The sequence below is a fragment of the Cyprinus carpio genome, chromosome A2 (assembly GCF_018340385.1).
Source record: "Cyprinus carpio isolate SPL01 chromosome A2, ASM1834038v1, whole genome shotgun sequence".
NCBI lineage: Eukaryota > Metazoa > Chordata > Actinopteri > Cypriniformes > Cyprinidae > Cyprinus > Cyprinus carpio.
The window spans coordinates 1,995,020-2,018,918 of NC_056573.1; the positions used below are offsets into that span (position 1 = coordinate 1,995,020).

General features: G+C 41.7%; 2 protein-coding genes across 4 annotated transcripts; both read right to left on the minus strand.

Moving 5' to 3' along the window:
• Positions 1-8,451: 8,451 nt before the first annotated feature.
• On the minus strand, positions 8,452-9,285 carry LOC122135311 (gastrula zinc finger protein XlCGF49.1-like). The gene is made up of 2 exons (XM_042714021.1): positions 9,216-9,285; positions 8,452-8,975 (listed from the first exon to the last, which is right to left on the minus strand). The coding sequence occupies exons 1-2, from the start codon at positions 9,283-9,285 to the stop codon at positions 8,452-8,454; spliced, it is 594 nt and encodes a 197-aa protein (XP_042569955.1).
• Positions 9,286-10,105: 820 nt separating this feature from the next.
• Positions 10,106-18,448, minus strand: LOC109094270 (interferon-inducible GTPase 5-like). Of its 3 annotated transcripts, XM_042768932.1 has the most exons (5): positions 18,320-18,448; positions 17,704-17,783; positions 12,335-12,902; positions 11,767-12,239; positions 10,106-10,297 (listed from the first exon to the last, which is right to left on the minus strand). In XM_042768932.1, the coding sequence occupies exons 3-5, from the start codon at positions 12,900-12,902 to the stop codon at positions 10,271-10,273; spliced, it is 1,068 nt and encodes a 355-aa protein (XP_042624866.1). In that variant the 5' UTR covers positions 17,704-17,783; positions 18,320-18,448; the 3' UTR covers positions 10,106-10,270. The 3 variants fall into 3 exon arrangements, with proteins under 3 accessions (XP_042624866.1, XP_042624854.1, XP_042624862.1); XM_042768920.1 differs by lacking the exon at positions 10,106-10,297 and having other exon boundaries at positions 11,406-12,239; XM_042768928.1 differs by lacking the exons at positions 10,106-10,297; positions 17,704-17,783 and having other exon boundaries at positions 11,406-12,239; positions 18,320-18,424.
• Between the last annotated feature and the right edge of the window lie 5,451 nt (positions 18,449-23,899).

Sequence of the window (23,899 nt, forward strand, 5' to 3'; positions counted from 1 at the left end):
CTGCTCATCTTTGTAGGGTCACAGCAAACTGTTCACTTTGCCCTCTTTGGACAGTGCTGTCTGACATGTTTCTGTCGAGTGCATGATGAGCTGAAACTCTTGTCGCAGAGCGAGCACTTGTAGGGTTTTTCTCCGCTGTGGACTCTGTGGTGACCCTTCAGTTCTCCGGCTCTTCTGAAACTCTTCCCACACTCAGAGCACACGTGAACTTTCACACCGGTGTGACCTTTTTTGGTGCATTTTAAAAACAGTCCAGCCGTGAAAAAAAGTCTTTCCACAAACAGAACAGAAGTGAGGCCTCTCGTTGGCATGAGCCATCATGTGCTTCTTCAGGTGTGAGGCCAGAATGAACGCTTTACCGCACTGCTCACATTTAAAAGGCTTTACTCCAGCGTGACAGCGCAGATGATACGTCAGGCTGTCCGGCTGCGTGAAACTCTTCCCACACAGATGACACGTGAAAGCAGCTTTGGCGATGTTCGTAGAATCACAAGTTTCTTTGATATTCAAAGACTTGTTTAAAATAAGAGAATGCAAGACAAGAAAGAAATAACTCTGGTGATGTTAACTGCACTGATAAACATAAAGGAACTCCAGAGCGCGCGTTTGTTACAGTGTTTCAAACACGGAAAAACGTCACGTAACGTTACATTTGAAAGTTATCCAGTGTTCATTAGTTAGACCTTATTTACTCAACCTATTAATTATTTTCCAAAGGATTTAATTAATGCTCCATAAACCTTTACTAATCTCATTCTGTTTCCAAATCAGTACTTCAGATGTGTCTCCTTCTGCCTTTTTGCGGTTAAGTCACCTATAGTTCGGCATTACCGCCACCTACTGGACTGGAGGAAGGTTTTTATTCCACTACAACAAAAATACAGCATTCCAGAATCCTCCAACAAGAGAATACAGAAAGAAGAAATACAAAAATTAAAATGCAGTTTCTTTAAAAATACTTTATATTAAGGGGGTTTTTAAGTGTTGTTAATGTTAAATGTAAATCAGAGGCACAAACTTTACCGTTAGGCTTAAATGCAGGATTCTCTTGCTTTGTGAATGTGGTATTTACCCATTATTGTCACGACACGCACACAAACAGATAGATCCAAGAGCAGTTCAAAACAAGAACCATGAACATCAGTGAGTAAACACAAAATAACAGGGTGACATTAACCAAGGACTCCATAACAATGACAAAACAGAAACAGGGTATTTTTAGACAGGTGCAAACAATGTAAGTGGGAACAGCTGTATACGATGAACAGTGATGAGTCCAGACAAAGGCTTGTGGGAAATGTAGTTCCTGAAGTGGGGTGAAGATATGGGGAAGTGAGACCTCTAGCGGACACCCAGGGATACACAAACCAGACACTGTGACAATTATACCAACAAAAACCAAGACATCTTAGGGCTGTCTATTCACAGAAATGTTGCAGTGGAAAAGAACTTTATTGGCAGAAATGTTGATACTCTGATAAAACACAAGAAATAAAGATGCTGATATTTGATTTGTACAGGTTGTACTTGTAGCATAAGAAATTATTTTGTGCTCCTTAAGTTAAATGGGTTTTGATTTTAGCACTAACGTTTATAGAAGCCTTTCTTTAACATAAATTGGGTCAAGTATTGTCTATGCATCTGCATGGTTGTAACAATCAACATATATTATTCAAAATACAACAGACCCATCCATCTTGGTTTTCTGACTTCTCTACTGGAACACGGTCCACTTGGATGTGACGTCATTCCCAGTTCCGACATCCGAGGCAAATGGAACGCAGCATTAGTTCCTGTTCATTTCCATAGTTACTCATTGGTTCATTGATTTATGTTCATCTGTGTCTTGTTTAGTTCCTCATCATCCTTTGAGTCTCAAGTGGCCAAGACACAAGCATGGGTTTTGTGACGGCCCTAATGTTCAGCTGAAAATTGACTGAAGTGTTGCTGAGATACAGCATAATCCTGATTTACATCGATATTGTTAACTATGGCTGCAAGTCTTAGAGCACAGATCCGATCTTTTTACCCACCTGTTTACATTCACTTAAGACACAACTGGTATCTGATATCTGTGTTTAATTACAAAAACTGCTAAGTTATCATCAAAAATCAGATCTCATGTGGATTTTTGTGTTTACATGTGTGCAACAAATTAAGATCTGTGTCAGATGTGAGCAAAAAATCTGATTTTTTTGGTGCCAGTGTAAATGCAGCCTTTGTGTCATTTCAAATTCGAAATGAAGGCATAAGTTCAGTTCAGTCAGTTTTGTGAGGCTGTCCAATGATTGTCTGAGCTAATTTTGCTACAAATTGACCAAAGGAGTAGCAAAAACAAAAACAAAAAGTCAACTAATGCAATTGGCTGTGTTTAGATGTAATAAATGAAATGTGATCAGAAGAGTGATCAGATTTTAATTCTAGACCAAAGGCTTCTAAAGTTAACTAAAAGATAAGGTAATATCGGAATTGAGTACTTATTTCCAGTCCATCGTGTTCACTCGATTCAGTTATGCGAACTACAGTTATAGTAAACAGTCACTTTTGGACATCAACAAACGGTATTCCAACATAGTTTTAGATCATCCTTTCGACTTCAGCGAACTCCCGCCGGAGCTACAGAGATCACCGCGGAAAAGCGGATCACTCGTACCAACCGAAAGTGCTCGTCGTTGAGCCTGTAAACAAAGATGAGGAAAACGTGGAGGGCTGCGTGCTAAGCTAAGGCTAAACCCACATCGACCAGCTCTGCCCAGCATCTTCCTTGCCAGTGTACGGTCTCTGATGAACAAGATGGACGAATTAAAGATCTGGACCCTCACACAGAAATGACTTATGGACTGTAATGTTATGTTCTTCACTGAAACATGGCTCTGCAACGATGTCCCAAACACCATGGTGCATATGGATGGACTCTCTTTCTTCAGGGCTGACAGAGTAGCAGCAACCTCTGGTAAAAACAAGGGTGGTGGAGTATGCATTTATGTAAACAAATCATGGTGCACAGACTTTGTCATTGTTGATACCTACTGCTCTGCTGGTCTGGAGTTCCTGATCATCAAGTGCAGGCCGTTCTACTATCACGTGAGTTTACTTGCATTGTTGCTGCTGCAGTTTATGTACCACCGGATGCTAATGCTAACGTGGCTATGAAAGAACTTTGGGCTGTGATTAGCAAATTACAAACCTTGCACCCGGATGGAGCCTTTATTGTTTCTGGGGACTTTAATCACTACACTTTAAGATCCGTTCTCCCTAAATTTCACCAAAATGCCTCCTGCACTACAAGGGGACATAAAACATTGGACCACGTTTATACTAATGTGACTGATGCCTACAAAGTCACATCCCTCCCCCACCTGGATCAGTCTGACCACCTCTCTTTGTTCCTGCTCCCCAAGTATACCCCGGTCAACAGATGTGTGAAACCTACAATAAGAACTGTTAAAATCTCTCTGGAAGGTGCTGACTCCACTCTTCAACATCAATTCCAGCACACAGACTGGAGTGAGTTTTCTGCCCAGGCCACCACAAACTCTCAGATTAACATTGACACTTACACCTGTTGTGTATTGCATTTCAAGTGTTGTACATTTTGTCCTTACGACACCCCGTACTGATACTCTGTTTGTAGTACGCATACTCAGTATGCACAAAACGTCATGTGTATACCTGTGATTTTGAATCAGTAAAGAAGTCACATTGTTCAAGGCTCATGTCAGTGTTCTCTATTAATAACTAACACACACATCAAAAATATAATAAAAAAAACTGGCGATGAGGATAAACAAGCACACATCTTCCGCGACACCCACAGAGGTAGTGATGTTCAGTTGACCTCGGCTGCACGTGATTGCACACGTTCGTCTGAAGCTAACAGGCTAACCGCATGCGAAGCCAGTCGCGCTGGGAGAATAGTGCAAATAAACAAAAAAAAAGAGAGAAAAAAAAACGGAAAAAGAAAAGAAGAGACGGCGGCATTCCGGAGTCAGATACAAACGAGTGAGTAAAAAAAAAAAAAAACACTGATAAACAGAGCAAAATGGTGGGTCTAGTGGGGCAAATCGGACCATATGATGAAACTGTTGAACAGTGGAGCTCTTACACTGAGGGGTTTGATTATTTCGTCAAAGCTAATGGAATAAAAGATGAGGTTTTAGTACCAACGTTCCTCAGTGTAATGGGCAGCAAGACGTATAATCTACTGCGCAGCTTGGTACAGCCCAATAAACCTGGTGATTGCTCATTCAAGGACATTGTAACATTGCTCCAAGAACATTGCTGAAAGATTTCGTTTTCATAAACACAACCAGGTAAAGGGAGAATCAATCACAGGAAAAGATGATGAGGATCAATTTGTTGCCGTATAGAAGCGATTGTCGGAACACTGCGAATTTGGCACAGCACTAAACGACACAATAAGGGACCGATTCGTCTGTCGACTGCGTAGTGAGGCAATTCAAAAACGACTTCTGTGTGAAAGTAATCTAACATTAGAGCGAGCAGTGGAAATCAGTTTATCCATGGAAATGGCTGCGAAAGAGGCGCAAGAGTTAAATGTATCCATGAAAGTTCACAAAGTAGACAGTGAGAAAATACAGGACTGCTAGTTTAAAGACAAAGACTGCAGAAACTGCGGAAAAACAGGGCACATTGAACGTGCGTGTGAAAACAAAAAGCTGACCGTAAACGAGAAAGTAAACCCAACTAAGCATGCGGGGCCAAAGTAGGTTATGTCAGGAAAACTAAAAAGAAATATGTAAATCAAGTGGAATATACAGGGAAACAAGAGAATGAATCTGATGAAAATGAGCTCTCACATGTTATGTCTGTGTCTTCAAATTCTAATGGCTACTGGGTGACGCCACTGCTTGATGGAGAGGCCGTTCCGATGCAAGTGGACACAGGCGCAGCTGTATCGCTCGTGGCAGAGTCAACTTATCGGGAGAAGTGGCCACACCTCCGTCCAAGGGAAGCGAACCTGACCCTGAAATCATACACAGGAGAGCTCGTACCTCTCTCAGGGATTGTGGACGTGACTGTTACACAGCAAAAAAAAGGTAAAATTACCACTGTATATGGTGAAAGGTGGTAGTCACACAGCTCTAATGGGTCTAGCATGGCTAGAGAAAATAAAGTTAAACTGGCAGGAAGTGCACTTAGTGGCGAAAGAACCTAGCAGTTTGGAAAACATCCTGAGGAAGCATTCAGAGGTGTTTGGAGATGAACTGGGGAACATGAAGGATATAACGGTAAAGCTGGCCATTAAACCTGAAAAGCTAAACCTAAAAGCACGCCCTGTTCCTTATACGATAAAGCCAAAGGTGGAAACAGAACTAGATCACCTGGAGAAAACTGGAGTACTCAAGAAAGTGAGTGTTAGTGACTGGGCTACACCCATTGTTCCTGTTCTAAAAAAAGATGAAACAGTCCGAATTTGTGGCGATTTCAAGGTTACTGTTAACCCCGTTTTGCCATTAATCGAAGATCTTTTTGCTGGATTATCAGGCGGCCAGAAATTCAGTAAAATAGACTTATGTCATGCTTACCTTCAAATGCAGGCAGATCCTGTTTACCAAGAGCTGTTGACTATCGTGACGAACAAAGGCCTATATAGATATCAGCGTCTACCTTTTGGGATAACTTCGGCTCCAGCATTGTTCCAGCGTGCCATGGACCAGATCCTAAGTGACTTGAATGGCGTACAGTGTTACCTCAATGACCTGTTAATCACAGGAAAAGATGATGAGGATCATCTCAGAAACTTGAATACAACACTGCAGCGGCTGAAGGAAAATGGTCTCTGGGTAAAAAAAGACAAATGTGAATTCTTCCAACCCACCATCGAATATCTTGGGCACGTAACTGACAGCACTGGTCTCCACACAGCATCATCAAAGGTAAAAGCTATTGTGGATGCACCATTTCCAAAGAACATAAGCCAACTGAGATCATTCCTAGGACTAGTAACTATTCAAAGTTCATGCCAAACCTGGCCAGCAGGCTTCGTCCCTTACATGAACTGCTGAACAAGTCCAAACAATGGAAATGCTCCGACATATGTGAGAAGGCATTCAAGGATGTGAAATGTACGTTGACACAATCCAAGGTCCTCACGCATTACAACCCTTCACTACCGATACAGCTAGCATGTGATGCTTCACCGTATGGTGTCGGCGCAGTACTTTCACACGTTATGCCATCCGGTGTAGAAAGGCCAATCGCCTTTGCGTCAAGGACCCTGAACTCAATTACGAGAGCTGAGAGCAATTACGCTCAAATTGAACGAGAAGCCTTAGCAATCGTATTTGGTGTCAAGAAATTTCACCAATACTTGTTTGGCCACAGATTTACTCTACTTACAGACCACTTACCTCTACTTTCGGTTCCCAAACAGGCATTCCCTCTTTGGCGGCAAACCGCATGCAGGGCTGGGCTCTGTTGTTGTCGGCACATCAGTATGACATCAAGTACAGGAGATCCAAGCAGCACTGTAATGCAGATGGACTGTTCAGGTTGCCTCTGCCAGATACACCACCAGAAGGCAGTCAAGCTGACATTTTTTGCTTTTTTAGGAAGTGCAGAGTGCGCCTGTCACTGCTGCTCAAGTGAAACAATTCACAAGAACTGACCCTGTTTTGTCAGAAGTTCTGGCCTGGATCTCTCATGGTAAGAGAGGAGAGATGGCGGACAACTTAAAACCGTATCTGGTTGGTGCTATAGACACTGCTCTACCCCGCTCATATGGTATTCATTTTATTTGTGCAGGTCTTAAAAAGTCTTAAATTTGAGTTTAAAAGTCCTGCAGAAACCCTGCACATGATCAATGGAGCAGGACTGAGACTGTGAGAGAACCGGCGTTTATTTCTCTTGTGTTCCTTGAAATGTGTTTTTGTTAGGTTAATTATATTCAAGTGTTCTTTTGAGTCTGAAGGTATCACAGTAGTGTTCGTCTTCATATTATCAGGACTGATGTTTGTCTGACCAACATCTGGACCGACCAGAAACTGTCCACTACTTCTTCAATACAGACAGGGTGGTGCAGGAATGTTAATATAATGTAAAGTGCATCATTTACTACTAATATTACTTACTGTTAAAATTAAAAGTTGCATTAGTGTATTTGAGCGCAGGTCCTTTCAGACTAGTTGTATTCAGGTTCAGACACAGAATAAGCTTCAGTGATGTAATCATGAACTTCTTCATGTGTTTCTTGTTCTGTGGAGTCAAACACTCTCTCTTATAGATCACATTATTATTCATTGAACAGGTTCTGCACCGTTTGATCATATTCATGCTGTTCTGTCATTAAATCAGTGTGTAAAAATGCAAATCTGATGCTTGTGGAAGATTATGCTGAACCTTTCTCAAAATCATTTGGCTTGTGAAAGATCAGGTCTAATTCGACATGAAATCAATAGATAAATACATTTTATATTAACACTAAAACGTACTACGTTCAGTCCAATGGATGTGATATTTCTAGTTTTTGTCATTTTATATCACCCATTGATATTTGTGTCCCTGGAGCACAAAAGCAGTCATAAGTAGCACAGGTATATTTGTAACAATAGACAACAATACATTGTATGGGTCACAATTATAGATTTGTCTTTTATGCCAAAAATCATTAGGATATTATGTAAAGATCATGTTCCATGAAGATATTTTGTAAATTTCCTACTGTAAATATATCAAAACTTCATTTTTGATTAGTAATATGCATTGCTAAGAACGTAATTTGAACAACTTTAAAGATGATTTTCTCAATATTTAGATTTTTTTGCACCCTCAGATTCCAGATTTTCAAATATTGTCCTCCTAACAAACCATATATCAAAGGAAAGATTATTTATTCAGATCTCAATTTCAAAAAATAACCCTGATGACTGGTTTTGTGTTCCAGGGTCACATTTTTCTTTTCTTTGACCATTAAAATCTTCAACTGCACAACTGATCAACAAGCACATGCACAGAGAACTGCATTGCTGCCAGTGTGTGGTGAACTGTGAACACATAATATATAAATGAACATAAAAAGGTGTGGGTTTTCTGTGATCAAACACAACGATCAATTTTCTTCTCACTTCCGTTCATGTGTTTCTGTATTCACCACCATAACTTTACCCAGCTGATCAGAAAAACACAAGCGACTGAAACAGATGAATGAAATACATATACAAATGTATTTCATATACAGCCCTATATAGTCTACACTACACTGCTAGACTGCTCCAGGTTACATGAACAGGACAGAAACAGCACCAATGCTGTCAAAGTCTTCAAATCCTGCTCTAATTACAATGAGACTTTCAGCTCTACAGAAGACAGTAGTGTCATTATTCAGCTCAATTCTATTCTGGTTCAGTACAGATGAAATAGTGTGACTCTTCAGTGGGGGTTTTAGTAAGAGTGAATCAGTGTCTGAGCTCTCCAGGTGTGAGGAGGTCTCTAATGCGAGTGCCACTTCTGGTGTCTCTTCAGGTGCGAGGACAGAATGAATCTCTGGCCGCATGGCTCACATCTGAAGGGCATGTCTCCGGCGGGACACAGCACCGGTGTTTTGTAATTGCACACCTGCGTGAGTTTCCTGTAATTGCGCTGTGATTTCTCTCCGGTGTGAATCTTCATGTGACTGGTGAGGTTCCCCTGGTGTCTGAAGTTATTCCCGCACTGCTGGCAGGTGAAGGGCCGCTCTCCGAAGTTAACGATGATGTGTTTCTTCAGGTCTCCCTTGTGTGTGAAGCTCCTGCCGCACTGCTGGCAGCTGAAGGGCTTCTGTCCGTTGTGAATCAGCAGGTGATTCTGGAGGTTGATCTTCTGTGTGTAGCTCTTGCCACACTGCAGACAGGTGTACGGTCTCACGCTGTGAATCAGCAGGTGATCCTTCAGGTCTCCTTCACGCTTGTAGCTCTCTCCGCAGTGTGGGCAGGAGAAGGACTTCTTGGCTCCCGTGCTTCGTCTCGAATCCTTCTCTGTCTATGGGACTTCTCCAGCTGTCAAACTGTGAGGATCCTCCTCGTCACTCTGACCGGGACTTTTCTCCTCTGTTAGCTCTAAAAGTTGGTAGAAATCAACCAGAGTGTAAGAATATAGTTAAAGAAGACACACGAATGAATCTCAACTGGACTGAGGAACAAGAGATGAATCATTCAGTTTTGTTTACAAACACAAACAGCATCATGATGAATGATTTTTGAACGAAATCTCCCAACCTGTGTGTTCCTGGGTTTCGACCGGCTCCAGATCAGTCAGATCCACGATCTCCACTTTAATGAACTCCATCCTTCCTGTTTGTTTTGTAAGGTTTGGAGGGTATATAGGAGTGGAGTATTTTGACCAATCTCCTGCTGGGCCCATTACTTTAGGGAACAGAGACTGTAAAGCAAATGTGAATGTTGACCTTGGTGATCTCATCATTAAAGGACTGCAAGTGGAAGAAAGCCGAAAATTCAAAAAGCAAGCGAAAGTTGAGAAGCGTTGCCGAGCAACGAAGAAACCTGGAATACCAGCAGGACATGAATTTTAAGCTGAGAGCTGTGATATAGTTGATGCGCAAGAAGGAAACTTTGAATAAGAAAATGATGAAGTTGGTAAGAGAGATGGCTGAGTATAATAAGATCCATCTCGAGCTGCAAGCACTGACAAATGGTTTAGAGTCTTTAAAGCTTATGCGGTTGCATTTTCCAACATGCTTGGGAGATGAAACCACAACCGAGCTGTGTTGATTTTGCAATGCATGAAGGTGTGATTTCAGTGGTTGAACCGAGCACACTTGTACCTATGCAGAAAAAGGTGTTATAGATATTTTTGTGTTAACATGTGTATGTTGCTGACCAATCCCTGCCATTCTTCCATATGAACTTTTGACACCCTGTATTAGATGTGATAAAGGTCATATACTCTGTTTGTGTATGAATACACGTGATTACCAAATAAGGGGGAATGTAGGGGAGGGATGCAAATGATATGCAAAGCTATAAAAGATAGAGAAAATCTGGGTGTGGGCCGCACTTCGATGGTGAAGACTTATTCGCTGTTATTTTTCATTTTTGATTACTTATGAGTTATTGTCTATTAATAAAGCGAAGCCATGACAAATGGGGATGCGGAAAAACTTCATTAAAAGGTAAAGTCTCTGAGTAATTCATTTATGAATAATAAATTATTCCAAACTGAATAATCCTACGAGCTTCAAGTAGACCGAACTCAGCTGAGCAGTTGTGGGTGCCGGGGAGGATTCCACATCTTCTCGTCACAGATCCGGACCTCAGTGGTAAGAACAGATTGTTTGTGACTGTTAATGAGAATAAGGAATGTGCATTAGATATTTAGTGGATTTCCCTCGGGATATTAAATACAACAGTTTGGAAACGTGTCATTGATTAGGATTGAGATGAGTATGAAGATCAAGCCCAAAGAACACAGCGCTGTTACTCTGAAACTCGACACACTTTACATATGCCTTGCGATTATAGTCAATAACAGACGACTTTTCACATTACTACAGGAAAATGTTCTTAGTAGAGTTATTATGTTTTTGGAGTACAATGCGTAAAGAAATGTCAAGGTTTTAATTTACAGATGCTCTAACAGTGAGTTGTTTAATGTGCATGTCACGTGATTTCAAAGAATGTTACATCACACTTTGTAGCCAATTATTAATTTTTTTTTAAAAAAATTTTAGTTTAATTATATCAACTTGGTTATACACTTAATCACACTTGTTTAAATAATCTTGCTTTGTTCAATAATACAGTGATGTTATAATAAACCTTAGTAAGCAAAATGAAGTTGTATTGGGTTAAATGAGTATCAGCGTGACCTAGTGGATAAATGATGTGCTGTAAATGTGTTAAATGGGTGAACCTGAGGGAAAAATAAAGAACACAACATTGTTTCCCAGCTCCTGAGTCTTTTATATTTAAAATATAATAAAAATAAGATGATACATTTTTCTCATTTTTCTTAGTAGTTTAATTCCATTCCTGATGAAACACTTGTGAAGTGGCATAAATCTGTAGGAGTGAGATTGCAGCTTTAATAAGCGAGTATGAGTCAGTGAAACTTTATTGCCACTGTCAGTGTTGTTTACAAAACATAAAATATAAGTTGTATCATTTATTACTATGCATACAGTATGTTGTAAAACATAACCTGCTGTAAATGTAAATGTAGGTGCAGCAAAAAACATTTGGACTTTTCATTGCTCTAAACTAGGTTGGATTTTACTGCCATTCAATAAACTGTTAAAACCTGTACATGTGAGCATCCTGCTCTGATCTTTATCTTGGACTCGTAAGCAAAACAAGCACTGGGAGTATTGTTCCTCAAATGGAATCAAACTGAAATTATAGTCAAGAGTTTGCCCTATATCATACTAAGAAAATAACTCAATACACCAGTAAAGTGATAAATGTTTTTAATGTAATGTATCATGAGTATAACTACAGATATTATGATGCTGCATTATTTCTCCAAAGGGAAAGTACATTTCAGTTAAAGAAATAAGACATGCAAGATCACGTTTAGTTAACAGAAATTTGCTACAAGTTTGAATAAAAGCAGCTGCTACTTGAATACATGTAACTTCTATGTCACATTCTGTGTTTACACTTCAGTCTGCACTGAAGCCATCAGCACGATTCTAGCATCTTCTGCTATGTCATTCAGAGCTTTCTTTAGCATTTTTGAGACTGTCATATAGGACATTCCTCCTGCTACCAGAGTGCCAAGTAAGGGTATGAGACTCATAGCATACTCAACTGCATTTTCAGCCACAACCACGGCTGCAGCACCCGCTAAGGGTAATATTGAAGCTGGGTTTATCCCACCAATCAGTGGCGACTTCATTAGACTTTTGAATTCCTCAATGGTCTTCCCAGATCTTTCACAGAGCGTCTGCAGGGATGGATCATCCAGACCAAAGGTACTGTAGTATGTTTCTATCTCCTTTTTAACAATGGCTATATCCACAGCAACTGAAAGACCAGGAAGAGGGACTGTAGCCACCAAAGCAGACAGTAAGGCAACTTTTCCAATGTTTTTCTCTAGAACTTTCTTCTTTTTCTCATTGATCTCCAGTGTGATATTCGGCAAAGCCAACAGCAGCACAAGTCTCTTATGCTGTGGAAGCTCTTGCTCCATTCTATCCTGCAGCAGATTTAAATCATACTTGCCGAGCTCAAAGCTAGAGATCAGGAACACAACAGGATCCTCTATACCAATGTTTCTCAGACCTAGACAGAAACAGGAAAATGCATCATGAAATAAGTCATTAAATATTTTATTATAAACTATTAATAAGAAACGTTGTGCGACCTGAATAACCAACCTTTTTCACAGTCCTCTCGGATGGTATCCAGTGTCTTTTTCTGGTCAAAGCTCTTCTTCCTCTTCTCAGCAACAATACTTGAGTCAATCTTGGAACGAACAAAATAAAACCTTTTCCCCATTCTCACGATCTCTTTGGCCAGTTGAATGTGGCATTCTCTGAACCGATCTGAAGCAATGATGATAAAAAAATCATAGCGTTCAAACTCAACCAATTTAAGATACTCATCGGCTTTGAAGTTTGGTGTTCCAATGCCAGGAAGATCCCACACTTTCACATTTTTGTATTTTGGGTGAAGATAAGCTTCAGGCTCCATAGTGGTTTCTACAGGGCCAGTTTTAGCAGAGTCCTCTTCTTCATCCCCTAAACCCCTGAATGCATTGACAAACGTAGATTTTCCAGAACCGGACTCCCCCGTCACACCAATGTTAAGTTCTACAAGATCCTGTTTATCAAGGACTTCTTTGATCGTGTTTACCGCTGTTGGGAGATCCTGAGTAGATATGGATTCTTTAATATCTTTGAGGTCCTCCAGAGTTATTATATCAAAATCATCAAACATAGCCATCTAAAAAAAAACAACAACAAAAAAAACATGTCAAATTCAACAGTTATAAAAAGAAACTGTTGAAAATATGTAGCAAAAATTGCTCCGTAACTAACTTAATCTTGGTTCCCTGATATAATGAGAATGAGCATTACATTAATTTCAACACTATGGGAAACTCTGATTCTCCAAAATACTGAAGCCTGATTTGATAACATTTATGAGCTGCATAAACAAACGGCATTTTGTCTATTTCATCAGAATATTTTGACTGAGAAGTGGCAGCACTGTAGCATGGCCAGCTACGCAATGCTCATTCCCGTTATGTCTGGGAACGTCTCGGTTACGTATGTGGCGTAACTGTGGTGACGGAACGTACATCTCCGTTCCCTTTCAGTCAGTCACGTTCAATGTTACATCAGTGACTGACGAAATCAGGGATCCGTATGGAAAGCACCATTATTGCTGACCCCCTCCAGTGCCCTGCGAAAGCCGGCAAGTCCCCCCACACCAGTTGGGGTGGAAGACAGGACAGGGCTTAGGCAGAGGAACCAGCCACTGCTGTTTCGTACAGTGGGATTGGATAACACTGGGAAAGCGTACCCGAGTAGGGGAACGCTGCGGAACCACATCCTGCCCATAGGAGGTAACATGTGGAAATTACACATATGGACTGACCATAGGGCAGTGCTACATATGGAAATCCCTGTGGTAGACTCAGCCCCCCTGGGGTGAGATCACAACGCAGCAGAGACAACAAACAAAACGCTGAAACACAAAAAAACGGGCTTACCATGAGGAAAGCCGTACCATGGAAGAATACACATGTGGGATCACCCGAAGGGGGAATCACTACACACGGGCACCTAGCCCAGCACAAGGGCTGACCTTGGGCATACACACAAGTGCTGGACCTGGCATCTGGCAATCTGCCACGCCTGACTGCCGAGGGTGCGGGAGGAACTTCAACAGGGTTCGCCAAGAGGGAAACTGAACTGAGAAGCACTTAAGCGAACGTATCCGGTCCGTAGAAGGGAATGACGCAGCAAGCGTGATTGACACCGAGCGGGTCCAACATTACAGGCCATCTGAGGTGAGTACATGAGAGGACACAGGCTCTGCACGGAGATTATAGAAACACGCAAACATGTTAGGTGTCGTCCCCGCCAGCAGCTCTAAAGATGTCTGCTATCGAGGCACCCCATGCCAAAGCCCAGAAGGAAGCCACAGCTATTGTAGAGTGTGCTCTCACTCCAAGGGGCACGGTAAGCGATGGGCCTGATATGCCAAGACTATAGCCTCCACTATCCTGTGGGCAAGTCTTTGTTTGGAGACAGCCTTTCCCTTCTGCTGTCCTCCGAAGCAAACAAAGAGCTGGTCTGAGGTCCTGAAGCTCTGCGTGTGGTCCACGTAAATGCGCAAGGCACGAACGGGACAGAGCAAAGCGACGAGTAGAACAGCTGGCAGTGGGACGTGTCCGGAGAGGCAAACAGGTCTACCTGAGCGTCCCCGAAGCGTCTCCAGATCAGCTGGACTGTCTCGGGGTGGAGTCGCCATTCTCCCGGAAGGACGGGCTGATGTGAGAGCTCGTCGGCTGCACGATGGAGCTCGCCTGGGATGTGAATGGCACGAAGCGACCTCAGATGGTGGGCGAGTTTTGACATGTGACGGGAGCGTAGACCACCCTGGTGGTTGATGTATGCAATGGTCACAGTATTGTCCGTCCAGGACCAGTACGTGTCTGTCGCGAAGCCTCGGTTTGAAGCGGTGGACAGCAAGCCATACTGCCAGCAACTCTGGGCAATTGATATGCCACTGCAGACGAGGCCCTGTCCAGGTGCCTGAAGCTGCATGCCCGTTGCACATGGCACCCCAGCCGATGGCAGAGGCATCTGTTGAAACAACAACATGCCTGGACTCTTGCATTAGGGGAACCCCTGCCCATAGAAAAGCAAGGTTCAACCACGGGCTGAAAGTTTGGCTTTCGACTGAGCGCACTCTGTCGAAAGACGCACCGTCAGGTTGACCAAGTCCAACTCCACAATGAGAAAAGAGATCCTCTGCACAGGGGAGAGTTTGCTCTTTTCCCAGTTGACCCGAAGCCCCAACCCGCTGAGGTGGCTGAGTACCACGTCCCTGTGTTCGCACAACTGAGCTCGGGACTGGGCCAATATGAACCAGTCGTCGAGGTAGTTGAGAATGCGAATGCCTGCTACCCTCAAGGGAATGAGAGCTGCCTCCACGACTTGGTGAAGACACAAGGCGACAGGGATAGCCCGAAGGGGAGGACCTTGTACTGATATGCCTGCCCCTCGAATGCAAAGCGGATAAATGGCCTGTGTCGGGGGAGAATCGAGACATGAAAGTACGCGTCCATCAGGTCGATTGCTGTAAACCAATCTTGTGGATGAACGCATTGAAAGATATGTTTCTGCATTAACATCCTGAATGGGAGCTTGTGAAGGGCCCGGTTCAGAACGCGCAGGTCCAAGATTGGCCGTAACCCACCGCCTTTCTTGGGTACAATGAAGTATGGGCTGTAAAACCCGACTTCATATCCGCTGGAGGGACCGGCTCTATCGCGTCCATCGCCAGCAGGACTGCGATTTCCACTAGCAAGACGGGAGCATCTTTGTCCGGCACAGAGGTGAACCGGATGCCCCTGAACTTGGGCGGACGCCGGGCGAACTGAATCGCATAGCCGAGTCTGATGGTTCTCGTAAGCCAGCGAGACGGCCTGGGGAGCGCTAGCCAGGCCCCCAGAGACCGAACAAGCGGAACTAGGGGAACCACCGACGTACCCATGGTGGGGCAGCGAGGCGGAGAACAGGGACCCAACCCGGAAGGCACAGCGTCCTGGAGTGGGGTCTGAGTGAGTGGTGCGACTCTTACCTGGCTCTGTGATTGGGCAGGGGGCGCATGAGAAGGCCCGGGCAAGCATAGCAGTCAGCTCTGGATCTGACTCGGGCAACGCCGCTCTCCCAGAAGGAGGCACTGCAGCTGAATCTTCATCTCCGGAGCCTAGCTCGTCCCCCGATGCAGTGATTGACATCAGGTCCTCTGCTGTTGGGCCGGATGAAGTGCTGGGCCCCGCCATGGCTGCTGCCTCAGCATCTGCATCACGGTACACCAGAGGGTATGATGCGCTGGAGGAGTGAGGGGCCCGTGGAGACTCGCTCGGCGGGGAAGCCCTCACTGTGACCCTCAGATCGCCCTGGCCATGAACCGCAGTAGCCCTCCTTTTGAAGGAAGAACTAGAATGGGGCATGGGGAGTGGGACTCCTCCCCGTTTGACGAAGAGGAGCCTCGATCGCAACATCGCGATGGTCATGTTTCCGCAAAGAGAACATGACTCATCCACGAACGCTGCCTCAGCGTGCTCGAGGCCCAGGCACGAGATGCAGCGATTGTGACCATCAGATGGAGCCAGGAAGCGACCACATCCAGAAACGCACAAGTGGAAAGACATCTTTAAAAAGACGCCACATCACTCATGGAGCTCTTTTAGAAAATGCTCTTTTAAATAAGGAAACACCAAAGTGTTGAAGTGCCCAGGAGGAGTTGCAGCGTGACTGCAGAATGGGAAGCTGCAGCACGCTGATGCGCCGTAACACCAACACTCACGTCAAACTCGTCTTGATGACACTCTTGCTTGAGAAGTTGAAGGCTCGGCTCCGAAGCGAAAAGCTGAATGTGCGACTGCACGCGCTCTCCTTATATACCCGCGTTGCGGGGTGGGGTGCGCAATGCAAATCTCACACGCCAACATTCATTGGCTTGTTTTGTTAACACTCAAAAGCGATTCGTCTCTCTAGCGAGATCCCTGATTTCGTCAGTCACTGATGTAACGTTGAACGTGACTGACTGAAAGGGAACCGAGGTTACATTAGTAACCAGAGTTATCCCTATCAATATGGTTCACTCACATTGCATTAGCTTTAACACTATGGGTAACAATATGCAATAGTGCCATTCTACAAGCGCAGAACGAAAAGCCTTCCTGGGTTGTGTGGGCTAATATTAGGCTGGAGCTAACCCAGAATAAGTGAGGCCCATGCCATGAGGCTGGAGTCCTCAGGGCAAAAATGCACAGGTTGTTTAGGTGAACAAAATCCGTGGCTGAAGGCTATAAAACCTAGAAAAGGTAGACAGCGAAGTCCAGCTGGCTGATGCACAGATAACACCAATGGAAACTCTGTTGGACCATGCCTAGGAGGAGGCCATACCCTGGTGGAGTGGGACCTCACTCCAATGGGGAACTGTAAGCCCAATGAAGTGTAAGCCAGTGCTATGGCATCTACTATCCAACGGGATAATTTTGCTTTGTAACAGACGGCCCTTTAGACCGGTGTCCTAACCACACGAAGAACTGCTCTGATTGCCGAGACTGGCTAGAGAGTTCCACATATATCCTGAGAGCCCAAACTGAGCAGAGTAAGTGTATACCCAGCTCATCCTCCAATTCAGGAAAACCTGAGAGGGTAATAACCTGTGCTCTGAATGGAATAGAGAGCACCTTAGGCACATAGCAATGCCTTGGCTTGAGGACGACATTGAAGTTCTAAAGTAAAACACATTAATATTTTTATTTATTTGTTTTTTTCTTTAGTCTTTCTTATTTAATTGATCTTTCTGTTCTCATGTCATATGTATGTATGTATGTACCATGAGCTCCTAAAAAAACACAAACTGTGTGTTTGAACACACTTGGCAAATAAAGCTAATTCTGAATTTAAAATGTACATCTTAAATGAAAATGCAAAAATTAAACAATGAATTGGTATGGTCTGAAAACTGACTCTTAACATGTTTTCAGTCTCACCTTTGTTTCAGAGCAGAGACTGGAAGAATTATTAGACTGAGAAGACAGTGCTGTTTCCTTCACAAATGTGAAATTCACTGCTGTACAAAGAAAAGTTTGAAGTAAGTTCAGTCAAGGTGTGCAAGTAAATGCATAATTACCCTTAAAATGTGAACCCTAATTGATTCATCATGCATGTTACATTTATAGAGACCCGTTTCCGACACTTAATAAAAAAACTAAAAGAAGGTAATTGCGACTTTTTATCTCACAGTTATTATTTTTTTCCTCAGAATTGCTGGATATAATCCTGACACAACTCGAAATTGCGAGTCATAATTTCAGAATTGCCCAATATAAACTCGCAAATCTGATTTTTTTTTTTTTTTTCGCAATTGCGAGTTTATATCTCGAATCTCTGACTTTACTTCTCAGTATTGCATATTTAGGCTATGTCTTGTAATTCTGACTTTAGCTAATTTATACAGTTTCTCGCTGTTCTGAGAAAAAAAGTCAAAATTACGAGTTTATAGCGTGCAAAAATTTTTTTTTTATAAAAACATTCTATAAACATTTAGAACAGCTAAACATTGCAAAATACATTGCAATTGAGCTGATTAAGCTGAATCTTTCTCACCAAATTCTTCTGAGAGGCAAGGAGACCCTGACACCGTCTGATCTGAAGTGAAGCTTGTGAAGCCCGGAGCTAAACTTTTCTACTTTATGCAAAACAAGAGCAGAGCATTCACCCAATAAATACTGTCACTTTCGTTTTGACTGCTATGAATCACAGTAACACGTATCAAAGGCATGCACATATTTGGTCAGAGTTCATTTGTTCATATCTGTGCATTAACACTCAGAGGCATTGCTAGACACATTTTTACTGCAGTGTAGCCTGTTTATATGTACTGAAAAGAAATTCACACATTCTGTGCATGTTGATTTTTGTCACAGGAAATAAAAAAGACCAGCAACAGAAACTATATTCACACAGGAAATCTACTCTTACAATATTTACATTTATGTAAAAAACTGGTGGGAACACCAGTATGTGTGTTCCCTTGGAATTGAACCCACAATCTTTTGCACTGCTAATGCAATGCTCTACCACTGAGCCAAAGGAACTCTTTCTTGCACAGTCTTTGCTTCAAATTTTTTTTCACTAATATCTAATGTCAATGACATACTTTAAAGTTTTGTGTAAACTTATGTATTTCCTTGAAAAGAGCAGCAAAGGTCACACAGAACATAGCAAAATGTCAAAGTCTGCTTTATTGTCAATTCTTCCACATGTACAGCATACATACAGAGAATTGAAATTGCATTACTCTCAGATCCTTGGTGCATACAGATAACACTAGCAGTAGAACCTAAAATACAGATAGATACAGATTAAATATAAAATACAAATATACAAATAAGGACATGTAATATAAAAAAAAAAAAAAAAAAAAATACAAAGTTAAATAAAGCAGCACAAGGCGCATGGCAGATAGAGTGCAAACCATTAATGTGAACAAACAATGCAGAACAAACAAGTTCAGAGAGCAGTTCATTATTTAAACTGACAGAAGAGGTGTGGTGGCTTCTGCCAACGCTGTAAGGAATCATTCTTCTTGGAGTTTTGATGGCAGAAGATAGACTTTATTCTTCAGATGAAATAAAGCTGAGAAAAACTCTGCAGAGCCATCTCCCGAATCTTTTTTCTGTACTCTCTTAAACACAGTTTTTTATCTAGGCGTGTTCAATACATTTTATTAATTGTTATGGGATCATGATGTTAGAAGGTTACACATGATGGGGGCCAGGGCTCTGGATCTATCTCAGAAAGTTTCAAACAGCCAGTTGCACATATTCCAATTGCGAAGTTTTTTTTGAGCCCTAGCTCCATAGACCAGTTTCTATGTGAGGTATGAGCTGTTGAAGGATGTCATTGTATGTTGAATGCTGAACTGAAGTTTGGTGGGCAACAGCATTCTGATGTATGAGAAGCTGTCCTTTTTCTCTAGATGTGTGAGGCAGAGACTGCTGAGTGGATGGCAGATCTAGTGATGGCATCATCGGAGGAGTGGTTGACACCGATATGCAAACTTGCAGGGGTCCAGGGAGGGGGGGAGGGCAGACTTGATGTGGGTGCACATGACTAACCTGTTCAAAGCACTTCATGAGGATGGGACCAGTTTGTGTGCAACAGGACGATTGTAATGCTGAACTGAACGTTTATGAACAGCATTCTGATGTTGAGTCAGGATGGAGACGGCTTCTTCGGTTGACTGGAATGATGGGAGGGCGGGGGTGGACTTATCCTGCTTTGAAGCATGTGGGAACAACAGCCTGACTAAGCGAGATGTTGAAAATGTCTGTGAAGACATCAGTGAGTTCTGCTGCACAGTCTCTCAGTACACAACCAGGGATGTTGTCAGGACCCCGAGCTTTGGGTGCATTGATCCTGCTGAAGGATCTCCTCACGCTGTCCGGGGTCAGCATCATCACCTGGTCACCGGGAGGAGGTGCAGTCTTCTGTGCAGTGGTGCTGTTTTGTGCCTCAAAGCAAGCGATGAAGGTGTTCAGCAGGGAGAAGTTGCTGTCACAGGTCCGCGGTGGGGGCTGCCACAGGCTCCGAGTGACTCTGCTGTCACTGAAATGATGGGCTATCCACCTGGAGTACTGTCTCTTAGCCTCTCTGATGCAACATTTTATCATAAAATGTTATCATTTTAAATGTAGTAATTGTGTCAAATGCATTAAATATATGTGATGGCACTGAAAATATAATTAATTTCGAGTCAAGCTTTATTTATATAGTGCTTTTTACAGTACAGGTTGTGTCAAAGCAGCTTTACAGTGTCAAATAGTGTGTCAATGATCCAAGAGGACAATAGAAGACAGTCAGTTTCCAGCTAAAGTCAGATCAATGGTGATTCAGTGATGTCATCATCCAGTTCAGCTCTCTTCCAGTAGTGTCTGTGCAATCAGTCAAGCGTCCCAAACTAAGCAAGACAAAGGAACCAAAACTCCATCAGTGACAGAAATGGAGAAGAAACCTCTGGAGAAACCAGGCTCAGTCGGGGGCCAGTTCCTCTTTCCAGACCAAATCAACATTAACAGGATAGAATGAAAATTATTAATTCCGTTAACACTTTATTGATTTAATAAAGATTCATAAATAACTGTAGATGATATTTATGTTAGATGTTGTCAGTACTGTCTGTTTCAGGGTCTATGGAAACTTTGTGGTTGAGCATGTAAAATACATGCAAACGAGATCATGTAGCATATAACACAAGAACAATCCTTGATAAATGATTGCAAATGAATAAACATTTTGTTCAAAATAAATTAACATTATTTGGCTGGTCTGAGTAAGACATTTAAAAAATATTTTAATCAGAAGACAAATCACTTCTTTAAGGACAGCTTTTTTTCTGAATAAGAAGTATTGTAATGTTTTTTTAATTAATTTAATATATAAACATTTTTTTTTGACTAGCAAAATTTTTTTTTTACCTATTTTGAACACTGACTTGGAGCATATCTGCATTCACAAGAATGTTTATTCAGTGCTGCAGTGACCTTCAGTTTTTGCTGTTTGTAAGGAAACACTGAATAGACCTTTCAAGCTTCAATAGCTCTGATGCCAGAGTTTTGACATCTGTAAGACATCATACTTTTCAAGAGACTGTTCTTAGTTCAAACCGATTCTGTAGCATGTTGTTAATGAAAAGCATTACAGTGAGTCATTAATAAAGAGTGTCAGGACATTTGTCAAACACAGACACTGTCTCAGTGACGGTACACAGCCAGGTTTGAAGTTACTCTGAAAAGGCTAAATGTTTTCACCATAGTAATGAGAGTAAGATACTTGCTAGACAGGATTACAGCCCTGTTGTGTAGTAATAAATACAGTTTAAAAGAATCTCCAGAGTAGAAACCATGATCCAGAGAAAGAGAAAAGAGGGATGTCAGAGCTAGAAATTGATCTTCATTAGAACACTTTCTATGGTCAGTTTTAGTTTATAAATCGTGATATGTGTGTGACTAGTTCAAATCTGTCTGGTTGACACAGATGTGTTTTGTGAATAAAGAACAGCAGACTGGAGATGCTGCTGTGACCTTTGTTTTACTCCAAACGAAACATGATCTGAAACATACTGCACTTCCTTAAACGGCATCAAATTAACATAACTTTTTGCCCTATACAGCACATTTAGACAAGATCTAAATAAAACACTCATCTAAAGGTGATAAATGTTTTAATGTATCACGTATTAAGTGTAATTTAACAAGAGAGGGCCAAAACCAAAAGCTAGAAAGACATAAAATAGCGGAAATAAATGCCATTTTTGAGCAAATACACATATGCAACAAAAGTAACCCTAGTTGATTCTGTAAATAAAGTTAAATGTGCCCTCAATTTGGGCGCCCTAGGGCTAGAATGCCATTTATTCATGCAGCTACACAAACAGGCTTTTCCCCATAGTGTGTTAAACGCAATGCTCGTTCCCGTTATCCATAAACCATAGCGCTTTATTTAACAGTTTTTAGATAGTTCTTTGATTCAGTAGTGGCTTGTTAAAAAACAGCCTACACTGAGCTGAACTAACATGTTAGCAAAAGGACATCAGATCATCTATCAGTTTATACAGCAGGGATTATTGCAGTTAATTTTGAGTGAAAGAGACTCCCTTAAAATATAGTGATTCCATTTCTGTTCCTCTAAAATTAACTGAATGGTAAATCTTCATCAAGACAGAATTTATACAAGATACTTCAATATGGAAGGAATAATTATTTCTTATGGGTATCAGCTCACAAAGCAGTGGAAGGAAATGAAGAATGGATGATTATTTCATGTCTAAATATTTCTGGGTGTTCTTATGATTTTTTTTTTTTTTTTTTTTTTACCTTTAATTATTACTGTAGCATTAGGTGACAAGAAAAGAAAAGGCCAAAAGAAAACACTTCTGAAGACATTCAGGATTGAAATTATATAAAACCAGGAACCTCACATTTGCACACGAGGATGTGAAGAATGACTCGAGTTCAGAAGCGTTAACCAGCACTTACAAAACACAACAGAACAAGATCACACGACTGAAGAGTTCGAGTTGTTATTGTTGTTCTTCTCTTACTTCTTCTTCTATGGATTGTGTTGTTTTTGGCTGTGAGCAAAGAAATCAAGATGAATTACTGCCACCTACTGAACTGGAGGATGGAGCTTCTATGCGCAGGGAACAGGGCTTAAAGGGACAGTTCACCCAAAAATGAAGATTGTCCCATAGTTTACTCACCCTCAAGCCATCCTAGGTATACGCTTTATTGGACTATTAAATATCATTTTTGGGTGAACTACGCAAAACATTAAATTAATATAAAGGCGAGACACAAATGATCACACCGAGGGCTGGGAAAGATTTAAAATGTATTTAAATGTGCTTTAAGGAGTTTATCAGATGTTAGATGTTTTCCAGGTGAAATGCTAATAACCTACAGGTGATTCATGCAGTATATTAAAAGTAGAGTTTCAGGCTTGAGGACAGTTTGCAGTAAATACAAACTAAAACAAAAACTGTGTTCATTTCAGGCTGCAAAGCAACAACGTGATTATTTTAAAGGGGTTGATTATTTTCTAGAGTCACTGTATGGTTTGTATATTTGCAAAAACACACAGACATTTAATAAAAACTAACTTTGTTTTGCGGTGTATTTTGTGGCAGTATATAGTTTAATGTGGTGAAGGGATAACTTTATAAAGTAAAAAATGTGAAGTGTGTAGAAATGTGAAGTGTGAGTTCTGTATAGAAAGCCTGCATAGACCTGATGTTTTCAAACCAAGAGCACAAAAATTATAAAGTAACTTTATCCACAAGTTTCTGAAGGTTCTGAACATTTATTAAGTCTTTTGTTCAGAGCGATGCACTGAAGCTTTGGCACTGATAGTGTCATGATCTACCAGATGATTGTTGAGCGGTTAAGATTTCATCATCAAAAATCTTACTGATTTCATTGCTCTTTGGTTCTCCACTACGACTGACAGAAAGGCAAAGTTCACATTAAAATTAAAATTGGTCACAAGTGTCCAACGTTGCTCCACATTCCTCTTCTTGCAGGGAAAACACAGGTGTTTTGGAAAGCGAGTCTGCATTTACTGCACTTTCTCATCCTTTTTAGAGCTTGACAGTCAGACTCACATTGTTTCAATGTGGAAATAAGG